The 17,942-nt window shown below is 41.9% G+C and overlaps 1 protein-coding gene across 1 annotated transcript in view; it reads left to right on the top strand.

The window, feature by feature from the left end:
* The window catches only part of RAP1A (RAP1A, member of RAS oncogene family), a 99,137-nt gene that overhangs the window by 65,845 nt on the left and 15,350 nt on the right, over positions 1-17,942 (top strand). Inside the window, exons 3-4 of the mRNA XM_081009941.1 lie at positions 6,953-7,036; positions 17,705-17,773. Coding sequence (XP_080866067.1) covers positions 6,980-7,036; positions 17,705-17,773 — 126 coding nt within the window. The 5' untranslated portion in view covers positions 6,953-6,979. The remainder of the gene's footprint in view (positions 1-6,952; positions 7,037-17,704; positions 17,774-17,942) is intronic.

The following is a 17,942-nucleotide window of genomic DNA, read 5'->3' as shown; positions in this document are numbered from 1 at the left end:
CCCAAGTTGCTGGTTGGTTTAGTATGGTGCCCGTGTCGTCTGCAGGAAGCTGCTTACATAATACTGTGTGAAGGTCATATCTTCATAGCGTGTTTCTTTCCTATTCCTCCTGAAATGAAAAGCTTGTACAACCAATAGTGCCTGTTCAATTTTTTTCAAAAAACTTTACTTAAGTTCCTATGCTGCATCATAATTGGCTTTTGAAATGCTCCCTGCTTTCAAGATCAGTTTTTTTGGGGTGGTGCAACATGTTAGAGTGCTGGAGGCGGGGGACTTCTAACTGAGAAACACTCAAGGCAAAAACCTCTGGGTACACAGAACTAGTTTCAGACTTGTTTGGGCCCTGTCCCCCGCCTTGCCCTCTAGTTAGCCTTTGGCAATCTAATGTTTGGGAGCTCTTCTCATTCCTATTTAGTAAATTGCTGTTGACTCCTCTGATTTCTGCAGATGTGTTTTGTCACATAGATTTTTACAGCAAAGCTTGCATCAAAACCCTTTCTTAGTGAGCAAATGTGGCAGTTTGTTGAAAAGAAAAGAAAAATGGCTAGGCTAGTATAGCAGTAAAAAGTCACCCATAAATAGTAGCACAATTCTTTTCAATAAATATCTGCTTGGGTATTTGTCTCATTTAAAAAACCAAAAACCAAGGATCAGACTGAATTAATAGATGCGTGACACAATTTCACCTTAGTACTGTATATTGCTGGTCCAGAGTGGGTCCTCCCCAATTTCCCGTCCACCAATACTATATCTTGTACACCAGAGTCTCAAACTAGACAGACAGCTATTCAGAAGATTCCTTTGCAACCCATTCTTTCAAGAAAAACCAATGTGGTCATTGTTCAGAACTTCAGCACTCTTTCCATAGCTGCCAGCCAGCAGAGTAATTGGCAGAACAGTTGACTCAAATGCCTGCACAAGAAGAGAATTGTTATCCTCCTCCTGACCTACTAACTAAATGACACACATACTAGAACACCAGTGAAACACTTGAGTGATTTCATTTGTGGCCATTATTAGTCTGCACACATCTATAGGAACAACCACAGCGAACTGTTACCAGGAATAGATTGGATTTGACCTCCTAGAATTTGGTAGCTGGGTTGCCTAGCCCAGGCATCAAGCTTTTTATTTGAAGAAACCCCACTATTGCAACAGCAGCACATGGGTGTAGATTAAGAAAACCAGGAGGAGAAAGCCACTCGTTGTCACAAATGTTTCTAGAGACCTTAGATCATCTGCTCTCACTTGAGGCCAGATTCACCTTCATCATACATGCTTATTATGGGCTGCTTTGAACACCACTTGGTGCATGCTAGATACAATGCCGCCATAGTACTTGGTCCTATCTATAGCTTTGCTGCTAGCTGGATTTTGGTTTTACATTCCTCTTAGATCTTAGTAAAAATGGTTTGATTTGTTGCTTAATTGCAATGTATATTTATTAATACAAGATGTTTTGATTGGCCTCATAATTGTATAACTATTTTGCTCAAAATTTGAAGATGTACCCTTTTGATGAGTGAATTACCTTAAAATATTGCTGTTTTTCTCATGTGAACTTTCCCAATTTTGTGAGCCGCTTTGGGCATGATTTTCCATGGAAAAGCAGCGTTAAAAAAACCTAATGATTTATCTTAACTTTCTCTGCAAGACTCATTTTCCTGCACCCAAGAAAGGCACTAATTATAGAGGAGTGAAACATATATCTAACATAATAGTGAATGTTGTTTTGAAAGGTGGTGTATTTTTGACAAAAGAATACCTGTCTATTCTACCACAGTTAATGGTGCAGTCATAGAGGGTGAATTTGCACATTTGATAGCTAGAGCTGAGTGCCTCTGAGCATGTGAGGAGCATATTCCCTTTGCAAAGCGGATGTGACTTTGTTTCTCTGGTGACTGGAAGTTGGTGTCCTCTGACTGCTCTTCTTCCTGTTTCCTTGCCTATGGAGATTATGGTCCCACAAGATACCTTGGGAGAAAATGTAGGGTAAGATGGCAGGTAAATTGGTAGAGTGGATGTGGAGCCATACTAAGGAATTTCTGGTTTGTCTATATGACACCTGGATTAAAGGAAGACTTGCCAAATTTACTTAGCAAAAATGAATTCTGAACCCTCCCATTCTGAAATTCTTACCAGCTGAGCACTTTGCGTTTCCCATTAGGTGTTTCTGGTGAGTCTCTGCTTCACATTGGGAGGCAGTAAGCAAAGTTAAGCCTGCTGCCCAAGGCTTGTGCTTGAGACTAGGATCACTGTCCAAAACTGGGCAAATGTATTGCAGGGCTTCGCTGCAGACAGTGGCAGGCTCCGGGTGGTAAGCTGGAAACATAAAAGTATGCTGTGCAATGCCCAGTGAAGCATCCCTCCCACCATTGTACCAACATATCCAGAAAGTGTACCTGTTGTATGGAGTATTCCAGACTTAGCTTAATGGTGGAAATCCCTAAGGATTAATGAAGAGATACTCCTTTCCTTGAGTGCATAAAATTTCCAGACCTGGATCACTACTGGTGCAAATACACTAGTGGTATTTAGGCATTCACTCATATGAGCAGGCAAAATGGTGTTGCACAAAATGGTGTCCAGCCCTAGTACCCTCTACAAATGGTGATGGTGGTGTTGGGAGCCCTGAAGCAGGTAGCATCTTCAAGGTGTGAGGATTTAGAATCCTGCATAGTCAGGGAGCCTACATATGTAGAACAGTCTCCCCACTTAAGACCTTCCTCATTGAACATAGGCATGTGACTGAGGGGCACTGAGTACATTCCAGCTCTTGCCTTCATTCAATTTCAACCAAAGGCATCTTGCGATAATAGCTGGTTCAGATGTGCAGCCTTATATAGGGAAGCTGTAGTAGTGATTATTTTCTTGTTGGCTATAGAAACACACAGTGTCGTATTTGTCCCCTCCCCAAACAGAAATATCCATGCTTAGGTACCAGTGCTGGAAGGAAGGATGTCCTCTTACTCCTGCTAAAAGCCTAAACACCTTGGCTTTTTGCTGCCTGTGGTAATAACTGCTTGGTCTTCTACCATTGCTATTGGCTACTGTTTCACATTCCTGCCAACCTAGCAGTTCGAAAGCACGTCAAAGTGCAAGTAGATAAATAGGAACTGCTCTGGTGGGAAGGTAAACGGTGTTTCCGTGTGCTGCTCTGGTTCGCCAGAAGCAGCTTAGTCATGCTGGCCACATGACCCGGAAGCTGTATGCCGGCTCCCTCGGCCAATAAAGCGAGATGAGCGCTGCAACCCCAGAGTCGTCCACGACTGGACCTAACGGTTAGGGGTCCCTTTACCTTTACTGTTTCACATGAGCACACAGCTACCTCTGATGGAACTTAATCAGAGCAGATTAGCATCACAACAGTCAAAAATGGTCTTGTGCACATAACTATACACTTTTCTTACTTATATAGTCAACTAGATCATTTTCCTCCCGTGTTGTACTTCTGAGGATAACAGCAAGAGTAAGAGTTATGGTTGGGGAAACTCATAAATCTAATGGCAAAGTTGGATTGTGATTTCTCCAAAAGAATTAGGCTGCTCTGATCCCATAGCTTTTGCTTTTCTGAATCCTTACTTGGGAGCAGGGCTATCTTGGGGAGGACTGGAAAAAAAGAATGAGAAAGTGATGTCATGGCTTGGCTGGGCTCAGTTGTTGGGGCAGCGAAGGCTGGTTTATAATGTAAACACTGTTAAAATGTTTATCGTTGGTTTTGTCATTTTCCTTATTTGTCGAGTAATCTTGAAGAGAATGAAAGGTTTTCTGGTGCAGCTTAGTGACTGGAGAGATTTCCATAAAAAGGCACAGACATTGCTTTGAGGAGCAGAAAGGTTTCTCAGTTGGCAATGGCAAGTGAGGCCTGACCTTTTACAGGGAGAAAATATTGACCTAAATCATTCCCTATCGGGGATGGGAAAGCAATCTCAGTCTCCTGCAACTTGCCACTATAATTTTCTTGCTTAATTGTACATACTTCTGTGCAGCTGAGTGTGAAAAGATAAATTGCATAAGCAAGTATTAATGCGTTTAGTGGAATTTTAAGGAGGGTCTTGTTTGCCAGAGTTCATATATGCATCTAGCTGCCTTATTTGTCACTGTTACAAAGTTTAACCCACCAGAATTGAGTTTGATAATATCTGACATCATCTAAGAGGGAAAAGATATTTTTTGCATTAGTTCTCTGTGTTGCTTAATGAAGCTCAGGAGTATCAGAGGACAGAGCAGGTTTCTTAGTTTAGTTCCTTTCACAGCCTCTGTGCTTTGTACTGCCCATTTCTCTCCCAAGCTCAGATTTATTTATTTAGTTATAGAATCATAGAATTGTAGAGTTGGAAGGGACACCAAGGGTTATCTAGTTGAACCCCCTGCAATGCAGGAATCTCAACGAAAGCATCTCAACAGATGCCCACCACCTCTCATGGGAGTCTGTTCCACTGTCGAACAGCTCTTACCGACAGAAAGTTATTTCCAGTTTTGTGTTGGAATCTCCTTTCTTGAACTTGAATCCATTGGTTCAAGTCCTATCCTCCAGAGCAGGAGAAAACAAGCTTGCTCCGTCTTCCATGTGACAGCCCTTTAGATATTTGAAGATGGCTATCTCCTTTCAGTCTCATTATATTTATATCTCACATCTTCTGTGAACCACACTGAGATCTTGTGATGAAGTGTGGTATATAAATCTAATAAATAAATGATAACAATCTTCTTCCAAAGGAACCAGGGAAAACATATGAACACTAAAACAATACAATTAAAACTTCTGGGGAAGGGGAACAGTTAAAAGCTTCTAATCAATAGAAAAAAATCTTTAAATTCGGTCTCATTAAATTGGTTTTGGCCAAATCCTGATATAAACACCAGCAATTTGTAACTTGTTCATCCACCTGTACTAGCTTGGCCTTTCCTTTCCTTTTCCCTTCCCTTCCCTGACAGAGACAGCGGGTAGGTCTACCTCCAGCACTGACCCCCACACACCAGGAACCGGGGTGGGGACCTCCTTGCACATTGTGTTGCTTGGCAGAAAACTTTGCCACAGCAGCCAGATAAAATGAGGATGCTGGACTTGGAGGGAATTGTTCCATCACACTCACCGTGGCATTGCACACTTGGTAGGACCACAAATGAATGCATAATTGATCTCAGAAATAGATGAGATTTTTCGTATGAATGAAATATGAAAATTGCTTAATTTTGTCAAGTCCAGTTCTAAATTGAGCTGGAGAATGTGTGCTTCACCTATCACTAGTTGTTCAGTCTGTTTTCCTTTATTCAATGAAGTTTTGAAATAATTTTGCCACTAAGGCATAATTTATAAAATAGTAATAACAATATTTAAAAACTGGAAAACTTACTTTCTACTATATATATCAAACTGCTCCTTTCAGGGTGCCCCACATTACAGTCATACCTCGGATTACAGACGCTTCAGGTTGTGTGTTTTTGGGTTGTGCACCACGCCGAACCCAGAAGTACCGGAACAGGATAATTCCGAGTTTCGGCGCATGCACAGAAGCGCCAAATTGCGACCCACACATGCGCAGACGCAGCGCTGCGGGTTGCGAACGTGCCTTCCGCACGGATCACGTTCGCCACCCGAGTGTCCACTGTAAATACATACATACATACATACTCTCTCTCTCTCTCTCCTTCTCTCTCCTCCCCCACCCTTTCATTAAATGTGGCACAGTGGACCACAAGTGGGAGGCATTATATTTTTCTTAGATTTTTACTCCATTTTTTCCTCCTTCATTTCTTTGACTTTGTCTCGTTTGATTGTTATAAACCAGCTGTATGTTCATAAAGCAGCTGTACGGGCGGAAACCTGGGTTATTTTATGTGTGTTGTATAAGCCTGTTACATGTTTTTACTTACACAAAAAGTAATAAAATACTTGGAACAAGGAATTAAGTATTCTGCTAAGCAAGTTGATGCAACTGCCAAAGGCTTGTGAACTTAGCTTTTCAAAGTGATTAGTCAAAGAATTGTAGAATATACAGGCGATCCTTTATCAGATTCTCTGCTTCTGAAGTCTCTTTTTACTATGTTTATTTAATATTTACTATCACTGTAATATTTGCTCATAAAATAACATCTTTCAAAGAGAACATATCGACTAAAACAACAGTATGACATGAGAATGGTGGTGGTGGTTTTTTGTTTTGTATTGCCATACAATGTTTACTGCGCCTGGAAACTGCAACACATTTTTCAATCATCCTGCTGTGGTTTGATGATTTGTTTGCTTTTAAAATGAGTTTCGTTTTGTTAATGCCTCTGTCTGTTCTTGAGGGGCAAGATAAAGATCTATGATGTTCTTAGAAAAGCCATTTGGCTCCCAACACCAACAGCTTGGAGTTTAAAACCTGTGAGTGTTCATACTGCTTGCTCGCTACACATCTATAGATTCACAGTTGTAGTCATAAGTTGCTTCTGGTGAATGTTTGTGAGATAGAAGCCACTCCTCCTATTAGTTCTCATTGAATCAAGAAAGCTCAGAGGAGAGAAGGCTACCTCACTCTTTGTGCCTGGGTGGAGAGCCTTTCTTTAGGCCTCTCACATCTACAGAGGCTTGCAGAAGGTAAAAAGCTGTCCATGCCAACTCCCCAACCCCAGCAATTCAGACACAGGTAGCCAGAGCCCTCCACCCATATTGAATCTTCTATGTCAATTAGGAAACAGGTGCAATGGTTGCAGTGGGGCAACCATAAACAATAAAGGCTGGCTACCAGGTCCAGTCTAGACTTGTGGACCTCATTGAGTCTCTTAGGAGTTATCAAGTTTGGCAAAAGAAATAGCCACATCACACTTGTCTATCATTGGCCACTATATACCTCTGTTAACAGGCCTTGAATGTGAAGATTCAGAAGCAGTTTGGTTCATTACTATCCCTTGTGCATTATTTCACATGATGACCTTAACTCCATTACTTCTTTCCTTTCCTTTCCAGACTGTCAGTATTTGAATAGACCACATCATGCGTGAATACAAGCTAGTGGTCCTTGGCTCAGGTGGCGTTGGGAAGTCTGCTTTGGTGAGTTGAGTCTTGATTTTTTTAATCGTCATGACCATAATCATACAAATAATATTATTAAAAAAGCAGTCTTGAAATGCTTGACCCTGGGTGTTAATGCCATAATTAATAATTTGCATTCGACGTACAAAGCAAAGAAATCAATGACTTTTACTAGGTGTAAGTATGGCCTGGAAAAAGCTGGCCTGAGCTTGATGTTGGGGAATTCTAGAGTTAAGGGTGGCAGTGACTGGGAGGGTTTCTTTGAATTCTGCAGCCAGAAAAGCCTGCAATCTGTGATTAGACTATTTAGGTGAGGGATTTCCAACTTCCATTTACTAGGGGGTTACTTTATTCTCTAAAGTGCTCTGGGGAACTAAAACGTGTGTTGTTCTGTACAAGCTGATACCCTCATGAGATTGCCTCCATAAATATTTTGTGTTGTCTAGCAGCAATGACATCTAAATTATGATGTACATATGTTCAGATATAGCATTACAAACACATATAGATGTAGATAACGCATATAACATCCAAGGGATATCTACAGTGCCTTGAAAGTTGAGATTTTACTACTTTTCCTCGCAAGTGAAATTTTATACGAACCTCTCAGCAGGCCTTGATTAAAATCAGGGAGGGGCATCAGGACCAAATAAAATTGGGCTGTGGCTTGCAACTGGCCCAGAGGAAACCACTTGGCTATCCCTAGTTTAGGTCAGTTTGTCTATGTCTGCATTTTTTTTGTAAAATGTGCACGTTTTGCTCTACGTTACTCCACAAAACGTACAGTGTTGGGCTTTGTAAAACAGTCACCTTGGGAATAGGGATGGGCCTTGATTATGTGGCACAAGAAAGGATTAGGACTTCTGCTGAGAGCTTGTTCAACAACTGGCCATGCTGTTCAGGCTCCTTTTTATTACACAACATAGTGGAAAAACAGATTCTGATTAAGTGCTGATCTCTAGGATTCTGGAGAGGTTATGAGTTTCGCTTGGAATACACTTTTTTTTTTAAGCTTTGTAGTGTAGTCACAGCCCTGTAGCTTTCTAGACTTTGCAACTTGTGCTCTGGCTAACTGTGTCTGAATTGCTGGAGCTGAACTATTGTAGAAAGTTTAAAAATACCACATTTTTAGATGCTGGTAAACATCGCTGGCTGTTTTAAATTAGACGCCTTCAAATTACTGTTCCTCTGTGTTTGCTCTTCTCCTGTTTTTAAGCAGCCTTAAATAAAGTGAGACGTGTGGGGAGCTGGGCTTCAGAGAGGCAATGAATTCCATGTGGTGTAGGTTCTTGTAGCATTCTGTGGCTGATGGTTTGCCATTCTCTGTGACATTGAAATAGGCATGCAGACTAAAAACTGCCATGCCAGGATGGGGATACCATTTTTAGTGGATGCCCACAATATGCTTTAAAATAATAAAACCAGAATGAGAGAACAACCTACACCTAATGAGCACATACGTCTTTCCCCAAAAGGGCTTATGCCATGGTGACAAAGCAAGTGAGCAAAGCCAATTTGGCCACTTACTAGCTGTGGACTTGCTGGGTGGCTCTGGAGCAAGATGTTCTCCTTCGCTATTTTTGTGGGGGCGGGTAATAGTGAGATGATGGACAGAAATACTTAAAATTGTACAACACTTTCCTCTGTACTCTTAACAGCAAAATTCAAACTGTAAAGCAATACGAATAAAGGTCTTTGATAACACTGGTCAACAACAAATTTGTTGTCTGCGTTTTTTCAGCTGATTTAGGATGAATCTGATGCGCTGAATCCAACAATCACATTGGTTTTGCTCAATCAGGTCAAGTTTTTGAGCTATGGCCACATGTCTTTTTTTATGTTTTTGTTCACATGTACGCTTGTGTGGCGCATTTTAGAAGAAGTTGGTGGAGGTAAAATGCCTTGTCAAATAATTGTTTTGATTGGAAATGATTATTTTAATGACAAGAAGTATTCAGGTCCGATAGTTCTGAGTGATTATGTCGAAAAGGGATCAGTTTGAAGTCATAAAACCTCAAAATCTTCCATAAATTGGTCCAGCAAAGCATAAAGTTGGGGGATCAAAACTAAGTTAATGGGGCAGCCGCCGCACGAAGTATCCTGATCTTCAATCAGCACGTCGTCCTGTAGCTCATTGTGATGAAATTCCAGTGCCTATCTTCGGAGAACTTCCTGACATTAGTGACGAAGATGCCTCCAGTGTTGAAGGACATGAAGAAGAAGTGGTTCTTGAAGATGATGCTCCACATCCATTTTCCCAAAAGGAGTTGAATGATCTAGTTCGTGACCTCAGCTTGTCAAAGGACTCTGCCGAACTGTTGGCATCCAGATTGAAGGAAAAAAACCTCCTCTCTGACAGTGCTCGCATCAGCTTCTTGCGCAACAGGCATCAAGAGTACCTCCATTTTTTCTCAGAAGAGAAGGACTTGGTGTACTGTGCAGATATTGCACAGCTTCTGCTCAAGCTTGGAGTGCCACAGTACGAACCCAAAGATTGGAGTCTGTTCATTGACAGCAGCAAGCGATCACTGAAATGTGTTCTGCTACACAACCGCAACCAGTTTGCCTCTATACCCCGGCTCACTCGAGTACACTGAAGGAGAACTATGAAGCGGTGAAGTATGTGCTGGAGAAAATTGGTTATGATCAGCATAAGTGGTTTATTTGTGTTGACCTGAAGATGGTGAACTTTTTTTGGGACAACAGTCTGGCTTCACCAAGTACCCATGTTTTCTGTGCATGTGGGATAGTAGGGACCGTGCTCAGCATTACACGAAGAAGGACTGGCCTGTGCGGGAGGAATTGGTGCCTTGCAAAGAAAGGAACGTCATCAACGACCCTCTGGTGGACAGAGACAGAATACTCTTCCCACCGCTGCACATCAAGCTCGGCTTAATCAAGCAGTTCACCAAGGCTCTGGACAAGGATGGTGACTGCTTCATTTACTTGTGCCAGGCTTTTCCAGGATTGACCATGGAGAAGTTGAAAGCTGGCATCCTTGACGGTCCTCAGATCCGTCAGCTCATCAGAGATCCAGAGTTCGGAAACTCAGTGAACGAAGTGGAACTGGAAGCGTGGAAGGCATTTCTTCTGGTAGTGAAGAACTTTCTTGGCAACATAAGGCCAGAAACTACGCAGAACTTGTCAACAACATGCTGACTGCTTTCAGAAACCTGGGCTGCAACATGAGCGTCAAGATGCACTACCTATTTTCACATATGGACCGGTTTCCTGAGAACCTGGGTTCAATGAGTGACGAGCAGGGGGAGAGATTCCATCTGGACATGAAAGAGATGTAGACCAGGTATCAGGGTCGCTGGGGCGCAGTCATGATGGCTGACTACTGTTGGACTCTGAAGAGAGACCTCCATGCTGCTGAGCATTCCAGGAGTTCCAAGAAAGAAGTTCAAGCCCTGAAGTTTGAAAAATGGTGAAGCAACATGCAATTTACGTGTACTTACCTTTATCAATGCCCACCATTCAGTTTACAGAAAATCTGACCTGGTGGAGAGAAATGGATGCCATTTCCTGATTCAGCAGTGCAAAAATACCCTAAATCAGTTATAGAAATCTAGATAACATTCAAAAAGTAAAAAAATTGTTGCCCAGTGTAATCTTTGGACTGCTGCAGCACTCCTGGCTAACTGAGTTGGTGGGAGGATGATCTCGTTTGTGTCTTCACATTACTCTTGGTCAAGCATTTCATGCAGAATCCATAGGCAACAAATAGAAATTCAAGGTGCTCCTGGAAAGTTCTGACAGGAATGTGGAACTGACTTAGAAAAGGAGTTTGATTTATTGCACTTCCTAGATGGGATAGCAAATGTAGTGAACCAAAAGTCCATTCCCGAGTTAGCAACCGCAGTTTGAAACCCACATTCCCGTCTGTCCACTTTCCCAAACATGAAATGAGTACGATTCAATTTGAAAGTGTCTTTTGAATAAATAATAAGCTCCTCTGAATTAAAACCCTCTTCATCTGATGTCTGAAGTGCTTCTCCTCAGTTGTCACATGTGTGCCTGTCAAATATAATCTTACACAAAACACCTACTATGAAAAGGTCATCACAATAGAAGCATCAGGTTACAGAACTTGTGTGTGTCTATATAGGCATACACACTAAACATATAGGGGGAGTCTAAACAAAACAGTGCAAAGAGTAGCATTAAGTCTATCACATTTCTATGCACCAGCCTGCCTCTAAGATATTTTCTGAAAGATAGTCTCTTTGTGGTCAGCTTCAGTGTATCCTGACTTTCACTAACTGGTTTAAGAGCATTAAAAATGGCAATGCCTGATTGTAATCATTTATTTACTAATTTAGAGAGTTAGGAGGTTGTTCTAAATAGAAGAAGGGTATATTGTGGATCGAGGGCCCCGACCCCGCTAAGTGAAATAAATACACATGGACACATGGTATAAGGTTAATGGGCAAGAAAAGGCCACAACTTTATTGATTACAGCAGTGAAAAGGTATTGGCTTAGGCATTGGATGACTATAGGTGGTGGGTTTATTCAACAGTAGGTGGAGCCTGTTGATGCTCATCCAACTATAGGCTCACCCCCTGATGTCACCGAGGGTCGTGCCATGGCCTCCCGCCAAGCAGGCATCGGACGGAATACACGACCGCCAGATTCCTTTAACGGAATAACCCACGGTAGATAGCATAGGCGATGGCCACACCTAGCCCTTGACACAGCACAACACATGAATCCAATGCCTAACCTACCCACCAATACCACAAAAGTTGTGACGATTGCTACGAGGTAGGCGAAAAAACCAAAAAGCCTAATGCCAAATGGAAAAATTCCTACCAGGCCCCCCAGACAACCGGGGCAACCAACCTAAGGTCCATAGCAAGGCCAAAAACCTAGACCCTGAGCTAAATGGGAGTGGAGGGTGGGTGACTCGCTGCAGGACGACGAGGACTGAGGGGGAGGAGAAGGAGGGGCAGGGGCTAAGGCCCCTGCCAGGGCGGAGTCCGGGCTCCCGCCCACAACCACTCCCCTCTCTTGCAGGGAGGAGAGTCTTAGTGGTACCTCGGGTTAAGTACTTAATTCGTTCTTAACCTGAAACTGTTCTTAACCTGAAGCACCACTTTAGCTAATGGGGCCTCCTGCTGCTGCCGTGCCGTCGGAGCACGATTTCTGTTCTCATCCTGAAGCAAAGTTCTTAACCTGAAGCACTATTTCTGGGTTAGCGGAGTCTGTAACCAGAAGCGTATGTAACGTGAAGTGTATGTAACCCGAGATACCACTGTAGTTGGTAGTTGATGCTTTAAAGTGGATACATGAGAATGATGGGTAATGGAGCTCTTTGTGATGACAGAGCTGAAACCCAGGGTTTGCCCCTGGGTGGTCAGTTGATGCTGGTGAGTGGCTAGTTTAGATTGAGTAGGGGTTGTTGGTAAGGAAATACAGGTGTACCGTCTAAGTCCTATAATATGATTCAATTTGCCCAAATGGGCTGCCATCCATCGATAGGTTGGAATGCCTTTATCTGGCAACTGGATAGCTCAGTTGGTGAGACTCTTAATCTCAGGGTTATGGGTTCAAGCCCTGTGTTGGGTGAAATATTCCTGCACTGCAGGGGGTTGGACTAGATGATCCTCCTGGTCCCTTCCAACTCTACAATTCTGTAAACTGTAGATGACAAGTGATGTTCTGTCTCTTTCTTTGCTGTCCTGCAATAGTTGGATTTTGCTGAAATCTGTTTTGGCAATGTTGGAATAAGACCTACTAATGCTAGCCATAACATCAGGGGCTCATTCACAATTGCATATTCCAATAAGATATAAGCCTTCGCCTGCCAATATCTTCTTCCTGTTGGGATGAGTAATTATTGGATGTAGAAATAAGAAATCATTATGACTGTCTCCAACTGAACTGAGGGCAGTGGAGGTTAAGGCAGTCAGGACTAAGAACCAGTTAAATGAGGTGAAGGTTGCTATGACAACAGCTTACCTGGTAGGAAGGTATTGGGAAACCAATAATTGACAACAGCTTATGTTTGTGTAGCTGTCCATTCGTAGAAGATTTTGGTTTCTCTCAGGCTCTCATATCTCCAGATGTTCAGTTCCCCACATTTCCACATCAGTTTGCAATTAAAATGAAAGTCTTCATGAATATGCCTATTTTCTATGCAGTTTTGCCTAATATATACATTTTTGCAAAGCGATTTCTCCTATATAATGCATTTTTGTAAATTTTCACTAATATATGCATTTTAAAGCACACTTTGCCCCCATTGCATGCATTTTTGTACACATTACTTTGCTGAACAATTACACTACAAAATTTGGAAAAGTGCATTTTAATTTATTTTTTTTAAGGCTGTGTTTTGGTCTGTGGACCGAACTGAATTTCTTCCCTATCTGTACGTATCTGTACAATGCAGATGTGTTGGCCAGGACAAGGCAGATGCTCATGGTGTTCAGTGTTCACTGTTTCCACTGCTGTGGCAAAGCACTGTGTACTCAGGTTGAGTATTTTGCATAAGAACTTACTTAATCACAGATGCTCTGCCTTAAAGCTACACTTGATTATTTACCTGCAAGTTTTTGTTGCTTCTGGTTGTGTCATTCACCATGGCTGACAAGTGTACTTGGTTTTTCTGCAGCCATGGTTGGAATCCTGCGCTGTGATATCAAGCTTCTTAATGAGAAGCTGACTTGATAGTTGCTTTGATTAGTATGCTGAATAAGGACATCCTTTATTAGTGGTAGGTTTTGCTTAATCTTCAGGGGAATAGAATGTTTTGCTGGGCAAGCTTTACATATCTTGTCATTTATTTTAATTCAGGAAGACATTCTGTGCACATTCCAGTAGCCATGTTGGTCTCTTGCCGCCAACTCACAAAGAATCCTTTAGAAGCCTAATGTTTATTATAGCATAAACTTCCATGGACCAGGGACCACTTGATCAGATGCTTAAAGTGTTATTCTCAGCTGGCAGGTACATATGCACAAGAGAAAATGTAAATGGTCAGGTGAGCGGGAAATGCAGAGCAATGCAAAACACAGTGCCATTAAATAGTCTAACCATTCACAACACCAGTAGCTGATAATGACATCACCAATGTTAGGATGCTTGTTGTATTAACACTTGCCCATGCCAAAGATGACGAAAATGAACTTCTCGACATTTTGCAGTTCAGCATTTTCATTCTGAAGTAGGCAGGTATACCCTCATTCAATAATGTCTCTAAGTTCAGGTGAACAATAGTGTGACCTGAGAGGTTAAAATATTCTCTGCCCATTTCCTGAGTATTGGCATTTCTGAGGTCGTGTTTATGCCCATATATTCTTGATGATAATAGGCTTCTATCATCTGCCAGCAATGCCTTCCTGTTTTCTACATTAAGACAAACAAGTAAGTCTTGATATAAAAGAATAAACTTAAAGCAAAGAAGGCACTGGTTGAAAATTTAAGAGGAAGCAGTCCCGTAATTTGGGCACTACCACCTTGAAGACCCTGTCTTCAGTCTGCCCCTATGTAACCTCTGAGGGCCAGGGGTGCTTGGAGAAGATCTTGACTGACAGTTAGCTTCCTGTTATCCCTGGTTCCTATACATGCATTTGAAGTAGCTGCATGCAACTGAACTATGGGTTGCATTCATTCTAGCGCTAATGAGATTGTTCTCTCCGGACAAGGTTTTCTGCATGCCTGGAAGAACAATATTTCCTCTCCTCCCTCTGCACACAGTTCTGGGGGTTCTTCTGAACCTCTGGAGCAGATTTGGGGAGGGTGTGGTGGGAGGAGACAGGATTAAGTCCCATTGCATTAACAGGATTCCTTGCGCTGGTTTTTATTGCCACAGATTAGTTGACTACAACCCTATGTATGTAAAACTGAAGTAATCATATATTATGTCCTTGTTCACACCTTCCTTTCCCTTTTTTGTTTCCCTTTGCCAATTTTTAAAAATTGCAAGCTCCTTGAGGTGGGAGACCAGTGTTACTTCCACTCTGTAAATCACCATACATGCTGATGGCGCTGTATAAATAACAAATTCCTGCTTCCAGATGCTTATGCTACAAAAAGCTAATGTTTAAAGTACTTCGGGGCTCTTTGTATTTTCTCATATGCATTTTTATTTTGCCTTAGTATCTGAAAGACCTGATGTGATTGATAAATTACTTGTTTGCTCCTAAAGGGCATGTGAAATACAGAATGTTCTGAGTAGTTAAATAATGTACTCTTATTTAGCAGACTGAGGGAGGGCCGTCTTTGTACATATAGCCTAGCAGCTTCCTGTGTTTAAAACGTAAGTGAGATCTCTGTGGCTTTTTAACCATTTGCAAATGAGATTAAAATCTGCAGGTTTCTTTTGAAACATTTTGTTAAAAAATGAGAAATGAATATAAGAAACAAGAATAATGGAATCTGTGTTGCGTTGTCAATAAATGACTTTTGGGTTTTCTGCGGATTGACTTTTGCTCTGATAGAGCTTTAAAGAGCGGGTTTTTGCAGAGAAAGCTGCAGAGCAAAAAAAGGGGCGCTCATACATGGAGCTTTAACTAGTAAACTTTGTCTAGAAAGAGCGGAATAAAGGTAAATTTGGATAAGCCCTTAGATTATAGGCTTTAGGCAAAGCTATCAGGTCTCCATACCATATTTTGGTCTAATCATCACCCTCCTAACCTCCTTTGCAGTTTGAAAGGTTTGGGATCAATAATATCATCCTGGGGTACCTTTATATATGGACTTTCCATTGCTTTCTGCATTAGTAGATGCCTTGATCTTTTTTCTAGGAAGCAGTGTGTAGGTTGTGCTAGGCTGAAAGAATGACTTTTGAATAGTGCCTCCCTTCCTCCATTGAACATGAAAGCTAGAAAATTGTTTTCTCCCTTGTTAAGAAATCATTGGAGCATTCAGCACTCCCCCACCCCACAAATACAATGATGCCTTTTGCAGATAACTGGCCTTTCAAAATCTGAAACCACTTATTAGGAGCTATAGTGCTTGTGTTTCTTGTCATCATGAGAAAAATCCCAGCTTTGACCCTGAACAAAACAGGCTGTTGTTTAAAGGCTGTTTGCGATTTCTTAGAGCCAGTAGCTGGAAAAGACATTTGCACGAGTCACTGCAGAAAAGGTGGCTGTTATGTTTTTTAAAGGGAACTACTTGATACCTGCAAGTGCACGTGTACACACTGCAAAAATTGATCACATTCCACAGAAGGGCAGAATATTCTTGAGAACTAATAAAGCCCATTCAGTAGTCAAAAATGGTCTTGGTAAACCTTTGTTGAGACCCTGTGTGTGCATGCTGGTCTTGGGCAAATCTGCAAAGCAGATGGCTCACCTCCTAGTGGACTTCCGGGGGGGGGGGGGAATAGGGATTGTTACAATCTTGCATTGCAAAAGGCTGATGCAATTTACATCATTGGTCTTGCTAAATGCCTCGCAGGTATTAGTTGGTTTAGAACCTCATCCTCCCCCCTGACAGTGCTACAAGTGTTTAAATATAATTAAACACGTTGTGAATCTGAAGCACAGGAATTGTTACCCATGTTCAGTCACGTAACTGGGTTTTAGTTTAGAACCAACTTCATATAGCCTGGTTCACATGTAACAATCAGGTCCTGGTTTGTAAGCCTTTTGGGATGAGCTGCTGGTGGGCCACTGAACTGCAGGCAGCAACTTCTCAGCGAAGAACCTTCTGGCCAGGACAGGCAGGAATATAAGAGAACTAGATATTCCAGTTGAGCAACAAGGTCTTCCTAAATTCTGTCATGCCCCTGCAGTATCTTGTTGCCCTTTGGCCTTAACTTCTGGTTTGCTTTTCTCTTCTGGTTTGTCTGTCCGGATGTTACTGCCCTTTGGAGACTTCCCAAGACTTTCCTAGTGTCACTGGAGCGTCTGCATAACATTGGGGATCCTTACCTAAGTTAGGGACAGTTGTAAGCAATTAAGTTAGGCTACCTACCAAGGCCAGCCAAGGGGAGCCTTTTTCTTCAGTTGGTGGCTGGCTTCCTGGTGAAATTGACCTGTTACATGTACTTGCCTCTTTCGGTGCTCTTCCAGTAAGTTTGGAGAGCAAAATCTACACTTTCTGCTCCCTTTTGCTGCAATAGCCCTGTTTCATTTAAATATGTGCACATACTCACTTTAATGCAAAGCTTTTAAAAAATAGCATCTCATGTGAGTTTCTGTGGTGTTTTATATTACTGCATATGCTCAGTGTAAGAGGAATAGTGGTGGACTGTAGCAGTTATCCATGAGTGAGACAAATGACAACCCCCAGGCAGCAGGTCAGGGTTGTGTGGTACTTCACAGTTTAGCGCTACCGTGTAAACTGAGGTAAATAATGCAGATTGCTCCAACCTATAGAAAGTTAGCTTAATGAAGCTTTTTCTTTAAACCAGTCTCATAAGTAGCTAGAGAAGAGACATTTTCACCCTGAAATCTGCATAAAATTGTTGAAATGGGGTTTGAGTATCAGTCATGGATTAAGCACTTGAAGGAGACTTATACTGTACCTTTTAAACCTGTACTTTTACCTGCATTGATTTTCCTGTTTCACTAACTAGGCATCAGCTTGAGAATAAGATTGGGAGAACCAAGCGAAATGTCTGTTCTTTGCAAACGCTTTATGCGATTAGCCCGTTGAATAACTTGAGTTGGAGGCAGCTGGCTGACCCTCTCTGTGTGTTCTTTTCCCTTTCTTGTTTTTCTTTCCAGACTGTACAGTTTGTTCAGGGAATTTTTGTTGAAAAATATGACCCCACAATAGAAGACTCCTACAGAAAGGTAAAGTATGATGCTGTGATTTTCTCCACCCACTCTCAGATCAGTAACTTTAAGACTCCCCTTGCCCAGTTTTTTTTTTCCTCTTGGTGTAGAATTCATGGCCTCCTCCCACAACACGATCAGTTATTATTAGGATCATATTCCTAATAGTGTGTTGCTAATTCTTCCC

This window comes from Podarcis pityusensis, assembly GCF_964106645.2.
Source record: "Podarcis pityusensis genome assembly, chromosome: 6".
Lineage (NCBI taxonomy): Eukaryota > Metazoa > Chordata > Lepidosauria > Squamata > Lacertidae > Podarcis > Podarcis pityusensis.
Note: the sequence above shows the minus strand (reverse complement) of the source record. Positions and strands in the feature narration are given on the sequence as shown.